This window comes from Triticum urartu, chromosome 2A, assembly GCF_056163025.1.
Source record: "Triticum urartu cultivar PI428250 chromosome 2A, HENAU_Tu73, whole genome shotgun sequence".
Classification (NCBI taxonomy): domain Eukaryota; kingdom Viridiplantae; phylum Streptophyta; class Magnoliopsida; order Poales; family Poaceae; genus Triticum; species Triticum urartu.
Genome location: NC_141874.1, coordinates 696196062 through 696207867, shown reverse-complemented (window position 1 = coordinate 696207867; position 11806 = coordinate 696196062). Strand labels below are relative to the sequence as shown.

Sequence of the window (11806 nt, the reverse complement as noted above, 5' to 3'; positions counted from 1 at the left end):
CCAGGAGGATAGGTACTCCAACATCTTTTATAGGAGTATATAATGGCATCTCCAATGTGGACCCTCAAACCACCCGCATATGTCCGGACCACGCGGTCGGGATGTGTTTTGACATCCTACGCGAGCCTGTATCGGCCCGGTCGGCGTCCCGGACACACTTTTCCCCGCAAATCAGAGACAAAGTGTGGGGGTGGGGGTGGGGGTTGTGAGCGTCCAGACCGCTGCCACGTCCGCTTCTGACTGCCCTAGCCCACCCAAACCTCCTCCCGCGCATGCGCACGCTTCCCGCCTGAAATGGTCAGCACCGCTCCAGAGCGTCAGTGATGCATTCATGTCGGGCCAGAGTGGACGCGACCTCTCACTGCTGCCGGCATTGAAGCGGTCCACCGCCTGCGCCTCTTCCTGGTGCACGTGACTGCTCCATGTTCAAATGACACCACGATCGTCTGTCGCCCTACATTAATGATACACGGTTGCCGAGGAACCTACTCCGGCGCCACCTGTCCGTACGTCTGCCACCCACCATTACCATCCCCCGCTATATAAACTCGAGCCCGGCCATAGCTGCAGTCATCCTCCTATGGTCCCTTTATCCTCTCCGCACCATGCCCACCATGGCCTCCTCGCGCTCCAAAGCCCTCAAGGACGACATCTCGTCCGACCAAAAGAAGGAGATGGTCGCCATTGCTGCCGGCTGGTAGGCCGACAGGCAGACGGCGGCTGACAACGTCCCAATGGAGGGCGAGGCCAAGGACGAGACGATGCCACCCTCCTCACCGATGCATGCCGGCATCACCATCGACGAGGCTCGTGCCCACTATATGGACATGGTGCAGGAGGCCAAGTTCCAGGAGGTGCAGGCCGACCATGCCTATAACCTCCATCGCCTCGACGAGTACCGGCATGCGGAGGAGCAAATCGTGCCGGCATGGCCATCATGCGCGGATGTGGACGTGCTGGAGCAGGCGGCGTTGCTCGAGTCCCACCGTTCCGCCCACGACATCAGTCGCGACCGCTAATATCAGGCGAAACTGGAGGCCGCCTAGAAGGAGATGGATGAGGCAGCGAACGAGGTGTCCAGCAAGAGCAACGCCGAGGAGGACATCGCCGACTCCATCAAGGTCGCGCTCCGCTGCCACGACCACGAAGTCGGCACGTCCGCGGGCACCGTCGGCAGTGAGGAAGAGTAGTGCATGGTAGGTCGCGTCGCTCGGGTCCCAAGAAGGCCACCATTCTTCCCCTCCCGGTGAAGCCAAGCTTGGCCCGCTGAAAATCGTCAGTCGAATAGTCGCTCATGCTACGGTGGCGGAGGCTGTGGAGACAGAGCTGAGGAGTGCCGAGGTGGAACCAGAGAAGGCGAGAGCCGAAGCTTCCGTTATCGGGGCTCATGGCGGGACGTGGGGAACGGTTGCCGATGATCATTTAGATTAGGATTTAGTTAAAATTATCGAAAATGTAATGAATTTCATTCGATTTATATGAAAAATGTCCAGATTATAATGAATGTATTTCGATTTATATGAAAATCACTCGCGTTTGCATTTCAGCTAGTCTGTTGAAATGCGGTTTAAAATGTATGCGAACAACATTGGGTGGTTGTCTCCTGCATCCGCGTCTCCGGACTGGTCCCTTACCCATAGAGGGATGCGAGAGAGAATTTTGCTGGTCACCATCGGAGATGCCCTAATTCTCTGCTTCAAGAGTGTGTGTGTGGGTGGCTGATTGTGAATAATAATAAACTTTGGTTTGGTAGTACAAAACTCGCACGTGCTACAGCACTCCTTGGCCCCACTGGCCACTGCCGTCCAAGAGCCAAATGGGTTCCCACTGGGAACAAAAGCCCACGACTTCCCACCCCCAGATCCATCCATCTGCTGGACCATGTTGCGCTGAGTGACAGCAGTTGATCCAAATAGAAGTGATCATCAACTACTACGCACTATTAAACCCTCCCACAGTTAACCTAGTCGGTTAATTCGTCTTCAGCAATCCCGAGGCAAGATAGCAGCCTGCCTTCACCACGAGACGAAGAAGCTTCATCAAGCAAGCAAGGCAAGATAGCGGCAGCCATTGACGCTTGGACAGTACGGCAGAGCCCGGCTCCTTTTCCCGTGCAGTTGCTTGGAGAATTACCTCGCTTTATCTTGAAGGTTTGATGGGTAACTTCTGCTTGGATCTTGGATTGTACTAGCGGTACAGTAACATGGGCTTATTAGCTGCTCATCGCTTTTGTGGGGGCAGCGTCGGAATTTAAAATGTGTACCACCATGGGAACGAAGAGTGGCTTGGACGTGTGAAAGGGGATAAAAAGGTACGGCTAGATCATGAGATGTTGAAATTGAGGTGTCCCTCCGTCGCATGTCGGCTTGGTCCCTACTTTTGTTTTAGTACAGCCGGGGAAATGACAGCTGGTTAATTAATAAGCAAAGCACTTCCTACGTCCTAAAATTCTTGTCTTAGATTTGCATACATCCGTATCTAGACAAATTTGAGACAAGAATTTTAGGACAGAGGGAGTAATAAGTAATATCCTCATGTCCACTATCCATTTTTGAACATGGACAATTATCAACCCCCAAAAAACATGCACCGACTTTAATTTTTTTTCCCAAGAAACACCGACTTTAACTTGTTACAAATGTATTTAAAAATATAACTCGAAAAAAATATACTTCGTCCGATCTATTATTTGTGGCTCAGACGGATGTATTAAACATATAAAAACATCCGTTTGAACGGTAAGTAATATGGATAGGAAGAAGTAAATAAATAATACAATTATTACCAATGTACGTAGTACAGTACTCCCTCTTAAGTTAGTAAACTAATACAGTACCACTAAAAACCCAAATGATAAGAACTCCGACAGCAAATCAGACCCTGAAACGCCTGTGGACACTGACCGGTCACGTATCAAATTTGCTCATTTGCATTCAAATACCTCATACTAGAAATCTTAAATCCATACAAAAGCATGCAATGGATAAAATCCACGTACTACGTAGATCGACTACCCTAATCCTCGTCCGATATGCCCACTATCTTCGTGCCCGGCTCTGGTACATGAGCGGCAGCCGCAGCTCCGGCTCCTCCGCGTTGGCCTCCTCATCCATCTCCGCTTCGACCTCATCGAAGAGCGTGTCAGTCGCCGCCCGTTTTCTGCCAGATGAACTGGCGGTTGGCCTCCACATAGGCTTCATCCTGTATGGACTCTAAGATGGCATGCTGCTCCGCCATCTCGGTCGGTTGGGCGCCTACGAACTTTGCTTCGTCGCCCTCCATGTTCCTACTCTGGTTGCTCTGCCTCATCCTCCTCCAGATTCACCACCTCCATCGAAGCCGGTTGTTGTTCCTTTCTCTCCTCCTCCTCCGCCTGCTCCTTCTTCAACAGCTCCGACGATTCCGGAGGCAGCCTGGCAGCGATATGAGCGACGTGTCTTGCCTGGATCTCCTACTTGATCTAGTATCAGTGCCCCGGCATGAGCATAGCATACATGGTTATCTTTTGCCGAACCATGGTGAGGACGGAGAGCGTGGGAAGAGCTGCGGAACGAGAGAGAGGAGGTGGATGGGCTTGGGCTGGCGGCGCCGAGAGGGAGGAGGTGGATGTTGGCTAGGGTTGTGGGACGCCAGCCGACTTAAATAGCCGACTTGTCCTCGAGCGGCGACTCGGAGCGGCGCCACGCGACGTTCATCCCCCCTCCCCCCACCGAGGAGACGTCTGTCGGATCACTGGGTTTCTAGGCGATTCCGTGTGGGACCCCATCAACAATCCAACGTGACGGATGCACCCGGGCGCACGCATATCCGGCCCATGTTTGAGGCCACTTTGAGGAGTCCGTTTGGATCGTTTTTTCATGACCGGACCATCCGCCCAAGCGTTTGAGGCGGATTTGGGGCGTTCGGCTGTAGATGCTCTAAGTGACACACGTGTGACACGAAGCACTCCGGCCCTGACATTGTTTTACAACTAAGGTTGTCATCCGAAAAGAAAATTGCCATGCTTGAAAACTAAAGTTGCCACCGCGTGTCACTAAACTTGTCATATCCAAAATGTTCGGAGTTGATTTCCCCCTCTCAAATCTTTAAATTAAGAACGCGGATCAGCAGGCCTTAAACAAAGTCACTGGTACTAATCCGCGGTAGATACTCAAGAGTACTACTACTAAGACGCATACATTGAGCATTGATCCCAAAAGCAGCTACAAGTTAATGCCATTATGCCAACCTTAAAGCACACCCAAAATAGAACCCAAGCAAGGAATCACCCTTTGCAAATGCGTCAAACTGTCAATCACACGCTTGCACACACACACACACACAAAAAAATCAAAAGCAAACCGAAAAAAAAGAGAAAATTTTAATTGAAGCACAAAAATAGCATCAAGACAAACACAGTGCTCCAGTGGCAAGCTCACACAGAAGCAGAGAAAAATTAATGTTAATCACAAAAGCTTAAGCCAAAAGGAACTCTCACTCTCACAGAGCAGACCCTAAAAGGGCCCACCACTTCCTTTCACCCCTCCTTCCACCTCCCCCCGGCCCCTACCCTGTCCCCCTCCCCCCTCTTCTCCATCCCGCCGGAATCTCGGCTCCGATCCGGCGGCACGCCCGCCACCGCCACCGACACCGGCGCACCGCCACCCTCCGCCCGGCGCCGCCCCGGAAGGTCCCCCGGAGGGCGGGGGCGTCCATGGAGTCGATCATAGCGCGGGCGCTGGAGTACACGCTCAAGTACTGGCTCAAGTCCTTCACCCGCGACCAGTTCAAGCTCAACGGCCGCACCGCCGAGCTCTCCAACCTCGGTCGGATCCCTCGCTCAAACCCTCCTCGCGGATGCCAATTTCGTTCCTGCCGTCGGTGCTAACCTTTTTTCTGTCGGTTTTGGCGTGATTTTGGGGAGATGCAGATATCAATGGCGACGCGCTGCACGCCAGCCTGGGCCTGCCTCCGGCGCTCACCGTCGAACGCGCGCGGGTCGGGAAGCTCCAGATCACGGTATGGGCGCCTCATCACTTGTTTGGGTCTCACTGTCAATGGGCCGATTGTGGTGAATTATTGCTGATAATGCTATCAAGTTGGTGCTCTTGTGTCTGTCGGTGCTAGAAATCATGGTGAATCTGCGGATTCGACTGTCATTGTTCTAAATTCTAGTCGCGGGTCAGAAATTTAGACTCAGATGTTAATTCTGTCACTACTCTGTTTGGCATTGGCAGGAAACTGTGGCTCTTGTTAATTTCTTCCCTGTAGCCATAATTCTGTAACTTATAGATGGGTGGTCTCACACTTCTTGTGACATTCCAGTGAAGTCTGTTGCTTGCAGTCAACATCAACCTTATGGTCATGGGTAGTTCTGTATCACAATTGGCGGTGTATTTTCAGGTCTCACAGTTAGATTATTTTTTGTTATCATTACAGCTGCCATCGGTGTCAAATGTGCAAGTGGAGCCAATTGTGGTCAACATTGACAAACTTGATCTCGTGCTTGTAGAGAAGGACGATTCAGAAAATCTTTCCAGCCCTACCAGGTTATAATTCTTCTGGCTTGTGATTTTCTGCCATCATATGACCATTCAATAACTGATGTTCTTTTCTCAACTCATTTATTAGCAATGCGTCATCAACAGCACCAACTAAAAGCACCGGATATGGATATGCTGACAAGGTTGGCTTCATTGCACTTGATGTTCAGTAGTCAGTACATACATATTCAAAACCTTTATCTGTAAGGCCACTCAGAGCTGCTTCTGTTAAATGATGATTATACCTGTAAAAATCATCAAGGTAGTTCATGTTATCCGTTGTAACTAAATTTAATCTTTCTAGGCTTTGTGTTTCTGCTTTATGGTTTGGTTTTTCCTTTGTGTGCCCTTTTGTTTTAGTAATAATGGTAGTTTTATAATTGTATATACAACTGTTTCTGTACTATGGATCGCATGCAAATTTATCAAGCAATTTGCCCTTACAAAATCTGAAATACAAGTGGGTTTAATATGCTATACCGGGCTTAGATTGCAGATGGCATGACTGTACAAGTAGGTATCGTGAACCTGCTATTGGAAACACATGGAGGTGCTCGCCGGCAAGGAGATGCAACATGGTATGTTCTGATTACTTGTCTGCATATTCAGTTCTTCTTTTGCTGATGAAAAATGGTGGTTAACCTTTTTCTTCTGTCTTGAAATGACATTTAGGCCTTTTCTGGTGACTTATTGCGTATTCTGTTTTTTTTTTCCTATTATTTGTTCCGTGAGTAAACTGGATGCATTGTTCAACGTGCACGGACAGCGATTTTAATTTCTAATTTCTTTTCAGGTCACCTCCGCTAGCTGCTATCACATTTCGTGATCTCGTACTGTACACAACAAACGAAAAATGGCAGGTATTCTTGCTAGATTAATGTTGCACTTGAACATGTAAAATCGTCGTTTTCGGCCACCTGATTGAAATATCATTTATACAGGCTGTAAATTTGAAAGAAGCAAGGGATTTCTCCAACAGCACAGGATTTATTTATGTTTTCAAGGTTTGATACTCTCCTAGTTTATCCCAGCAAATTAATGTCTTCTTGTGTTGTTACCTAATGTACTGGGACATAATGAATGAGGACATACTAAACGCAATTTCTGATCTCCCATATTTTCTGTCCAAATTCACAGAAATTGGAATGGCGGTCACTGTCAGTTGATCTTTTACCCCATCCTGACATGTTTGCCGATGCACGATTTAACTCTTCAAGCAGTCAAGATAACAAACGAGATGATGATGGTGCAAAGCGAATGTTCTTTGGCGGCGAAAGGTTTTTGGAAGGAATATCAGGGGAGGCTAATGTGAGTGTCTGGAATATGATTTGTCAACTTTGAGAATTTGTTAGTTGATGTTGGAAGTTCTGCCTGTCTTGGCTTGGCTTATAAATTTTGTCGAACATCAGATAACTCTGCAACGAACGGAGCAGAACAACCCACTTGGCCTGGAGGTTCAGCTGCATGTTACTGAAGCTCTCTGTCCTGCTTTAAGTGAACCTGGTAAATGGTTATTGATATTAAAGCTTTAGCTTTTCGTTCAGTTCTTGTTTGTATCAGTCACACCTGAAAACGCATTTTGTCAGGTTTACGGGCGTTTCTTCGATTCATGACTGGGGTATCTGCGTGCTTAAATAGAGGAGATTTGGACCCAAAGTCTCAACAGGTTTGTTTCTCTCATGTATTTATTATGACTGCATTCTTTGTAGTAGGATTATCAGACATATCACATATTGATATTCTTTGCATTCTTACTCTTTTCCTTCTCCTATTTTGAACAGCATGCAGAAGCAGCAGGATCTTCCTTGGTATCCTTTATTGTAGATCACATATTCCTTTGCATTAAAGATGCTGGTAAGGACTAGCAACCAATCAACTTCCAGTATGTTATTTATAGACATCTACACTGACTTTCTCGTTAAAATTTTATTTGCGTCGACAGAGTTTCAGCTTGAACTTCTAATGCAATCGCTGTTCTTCTCACGGGTACTTTTTTAGCTTGTCAATCTATCGAGTACTGTACGCTTTGCTAATTACATCATTATTTATACTTCCTTGTCAGAGATTTTTTTTTGTATCGTAGTTATCTAGTGACATGATGACAACTGTTTTTCTCATTATTTTTAAAGGCTAGCATTTCAGACGGGGAGAGTTCAAAAAACTTGTCTTGCATAAAGGTTGCTGGGTTGTTTCTGAGGTAAGATAGGTACCCTGTTTATAGTGACTAAACTATGCAAGTCATGAAGTTTATAGTAATTTACTTACTCTGTTATATTAGACGGGAATCCAGTACAATTTATATCTATGCACTGCTTATGTTACTTTGGTAATGTTAACTTCTGATATAACAGTGATAGAGATTTTATTCAAGCTATGGATATAATACTCACCTTTGCTGGGTCTCATGTATGAATATTATTTCAACACAGGGACACATTTTCTCGTCCTCCATGCACATTGATACAACCATCTATGCAAGCTGTTCCACAAGAACCCTTGCCTATCCCTGATTTTGGTGAATACTGATTATGCCTTCGCTTTTGTACTACTGCTTGTATCATATCAAGTTATCAACCATCTCTGGGCCTAATCTATTATATGTTACTTTATTATCAGGTCAAAATTTCTGTCCTCCTATCTATCCATTTGGGAATCAGTTCTTGGAATTCGCTGCTGGAATTCCTTTGTTTTCCCTTTATTGTCTCCAGACCACTCCTTCTCCATCACCTCCAAAGTTTGCTTCGAAAACAGTCATCACATGCCAGCCTCTTATGGTGTGTCTTCTTAACATTGACAGTGAAACATAATGTTCAACTTTTCTGTTTGATTAAATATTGCCTGTAATTTGCATTTTAGGTGACCCTTCAGGAACAATCCTGCTTAAGAATTGCCTCATTCTTAGCTGATGGAGTTGTGCCCAATCACAGTGCCACAGTTGCTGATTCCTCAATTAACAGCCTGTCGTTTTCTCTCAAAGAGTTCGATCTATCTGTTCCGTTAGATGCTGAAGAAATTGCAAGGTGCAGTGGAACCAAGACCGCTTACTCCCAGTCATCATTTTCAGGAGCAAGACTTCATGTAGAGGACCTACACTTCTGCGAGTCACCATCAGCAAACTGTTCACTGCTAAACCTTGACAAAGATCCAGCTTGCTTCCTTCTTTGGGAATATCAACCTGTTGATGCCAGCCAGAGGAAGTGGGTTAGTAGAGCTTCTCATCTAAGCCTCTCGCTTGAAACCTCTAGTACTTCAAATGGACAGAGAGTAGTGAGGGATCCCTCTCCAAATGTGTTGAAATGTATTGAATTAGATGACATTCGATTTGAGGCAGCTATGGTTACCGCAGATGGTAGCCCTCTGTGTGATTTGCCACCCCCAGAGGGGGTTGTGAGAATTGGTGTTGCTTTCCAACAGTTCATCTCCAACACTTCAGTTGAGCAGTTGTTTTTTGTCTTAGGCCTCTATGGCTACTTTGGACAAGTTGGAGAACGAATTTCAAAGGTTAGTAAAGGTAACAAGTCTGGCAAAGATAGTGAGCCTTCAGTTGACAATCTTCAGAAAAAACTTCCCAGTGATACAGCTGTGAGCTTAACTATGAATAGTCTCCAGCTCAATTTCTTGGAACATTTGTCAGCGGGAGACATACATATGCCCTTGGTTCAGTTTGGTGGAGAGGATCTCTACCTGAAAGTTTCTCATCGCACTCTAGGTGGTGCCTTTGCAGTCACAACTAACGTGATGTGGAGAACTGTCTCAGTAAACTGTTTGGAAGGAGAAAGTGCTACAATCCATGAGAATGGCACTGCCGTGATGGGTGAACATAACGTTGTGGTATGTGAAAATGGGCATCCCAAGATGAGACCGGTGTTTTGGGTTGACCATCGGAGCAAGCACCATGCTAAAGGTGCTCAATTCATTGACATAAACATCACTCATGTAATGCCTTATGACATGAGGGATATGGAGTGCCATAGCTTGAATGTATCATCGAAGGTATCTGGTGTCCGTCTCGGAGGTGGACTGAGTTATACCGAGTCTTTACTGCATCGTTTCGGTATTCTTGGACCTGATGGTGGTCCAGGGGAAGGCCTCTTGAGAGGCCTGAAGGATTTATCTTCTGGCCCACTCGGGAAACTGTTCAAACCATCTCACGTCACCGACAAGGAAGGCAAGTATCTGCAACTTTCTAGATAGTAAAGGCTCTACTTTAGTTACTATTAGTACTGAAACAATACATGGTGAAATGTTCAAGTCCTTATTTCAGATGGTGGATAAAAATCTTTGTTTCTTTTCTTGCATTGTTTGAAAAGTGTTTCTCATCCCCTTATCCCCTAATGTTACAGAAGCAAGAACCGAAGACAATGACAGCAATTCGAAGTTTGATCTGGGGGTGCCAGATGATCTTGATGTGTCAGTTGAGTTAAGAAACTGGTTGTTCGCACTTGAAGGGACAGAAGAAGTAGGAGATTGGCCTTCCCCTCGTAGTGGTGATCCTATTAGTAGGGAAGACAAATGTTGGCATACAACATTCAGGAATCTGCACTTGTCAGGCAAAAGCAGTGACCGACCTAACTTGGGAGGTGCAGAGAAGGTGTTGAACAAGAAGGCATTTCCAGTGGAGCGTTTTACGGTATATCCATGACAGCTGCACTTTTGTATTTCAATTTGGTGCTCGCCTTGTCTGTATTCTAATTGGCAGATATTTGGTGGTACCTGCAGGCTGGAATCGAAGGTTTACAGGCAATTAAACCTCGCTTGAGAAATCAACTTGTTGGAAATGGAAAATTAAATAATAGTCAGTCAGGCAGTGGATTGAACAATTCAAGTGCTATTGGTGACCAAGGTGTTGATGTTGAAGCTACCATGGTCATTGGCGAAGATGATACTGGGGAGGCCAAGTGGATGATGGATAATGTAAAGTTTTCAGTTAAAGAACCGGTAGGAACACTTCTTCCAATATTTGTCAAAAACTGTTGGGAATTTGCCGCTGTTACTATCTCAACTATTTATATCCATTTGAACGTGCAGATTGAGGCCGTGGCAAAAAGAGAAGAGCTGGAGCACCTTGCCATGATTTGCAGATCTGAAGCTGATGCAATGGGGAGGATCACTGCTGGAATTCTCCGTCTGCTTAAACTTGATAAGTCTCTTGGGCAGGGAACCATCGAACAGCTGAGGAACCTAGGTATGGAATGAACTACTGCCTCTGTTTCTGAATGTAAGATGTTTTGGCAGTTTAAAACTTTGAATTGAGCTGCCAAAACGTCTTATATTTAGGAACCGAGGGTTTACTTTACATGCCCTAGGCTTTGCATTATTTCCTGGGGTGCTTTTTTATAACAAGAAATGAGGTTGCAAGTGTCTTACAAAGCTGTGCTGCTGCAGGAAGTGGAGGCATGGACAACATTTTCTCGCCTAGCAGGTTCAGCAGGCAGAACAGTTTTGGCAGCGTAAGCACCCCTAGGACCCCCAGGACCCCAATGTTTCATACAAACACGACTACGGGGTCGAAAGAGGCCCTGGAAGCGACAATCGCTTCGCTACAGAGCGAAATTTCAGAATCCAAGGCCAGATGCGCGTCCCTAACAAGCACTGAAGATGAGAACCGTGCCGAGGACATCCGGCAGCTGACCGACAAGCTAGAGAGCATGCAGTCCCTGGTGACAAGAATGAGAACTTTGATCTGAGCTGTAAATGTGTCATTTCTTTGGAGTGTACAGGCTGGGCAAAGTGGTACAAAAGTGGGTAGCGGCTAATGCTGCGCTTTTTGCGAAATTATTCTTTTGTTTGTGTACATCTATTACATGTTCCTTGGGGTATAAAGGTGGAAGGGTGGAATAAAGGGTTTCCTGGATTATGTTTTGTAGCTGGAAGTCAGGGTGGGCAGCAACAGCAGCAGCAGAAAATTTTGTAGCTGGAAGGATGCATAAAATGTAGCGGCGTGATCAAAGTAGTCGTTAGGAAGAATCGAACTGTTATTTGTATGTATGATGATATGCACATAGTGTTTTGGCGCATCCGGTCTTTTGTTTATTTTTGCTTAATATATCCACTGGAGGCCTGGAGATTGTTTTTGCGGTGTGCATAGTTAAAGTTTTGGATCAAGTTGTCATGTTGGTGATTGATGATGTTCGCCTCTTCAGGGAGGCATTCAGAGAGTAGTCCATAGTTGTGGCCACTGATCAGCCTCCGACGTTCAGTGGCCCAGGCTTCCTCTTCTTTCTTCCCCTGTAAACTCTAAAATGTACAGTTGTCCCTCTCCTATAATGCAATGACAGCTCCTG

General features: G+C 46.2%; 1 protein-coding gene across 1 annotated transcript; it reads left to right on the top strand.

The window, feature by feature from the left end:
* Positions 1-4524: 4524 nt before the first annotated feature.
* Positions 4525-11539, top strand: LOC125530474 (amino-terminal region of chorein). Its single transcript, XM_048694865.2, has 20 exons — positions 4525-4805; positions 4910-4998; positions 5419-5528; positions 5611-5665; positions 6012-6100; positions 6316-6382; positions 6464-6526; positions 6660-6830; positions 6932-7025; positions 7109-7188; positions 7304-7376; positions 7465-7508; positions 7652-7719; positions 7952-8037; positions 8139-8296; positions 8379-9690; positions 9866-10152; positions 10242-10460; positions 10551-10707; positions 10908-11539. The coding sequence occupies exons 1-20, from the start codon at positions 4694-4696 to the stop codon at positions 11207-11209; spliced, it is 3636 nt and encodes a 1211-aa protein (XP_048550822.2). The 5' UTR covers positions 4525-4693; the 3' UTR covers positions 11210-11539.
* The last annotated feature ends 267 nt before the right edge of the window (positions 11540-11806 follow it).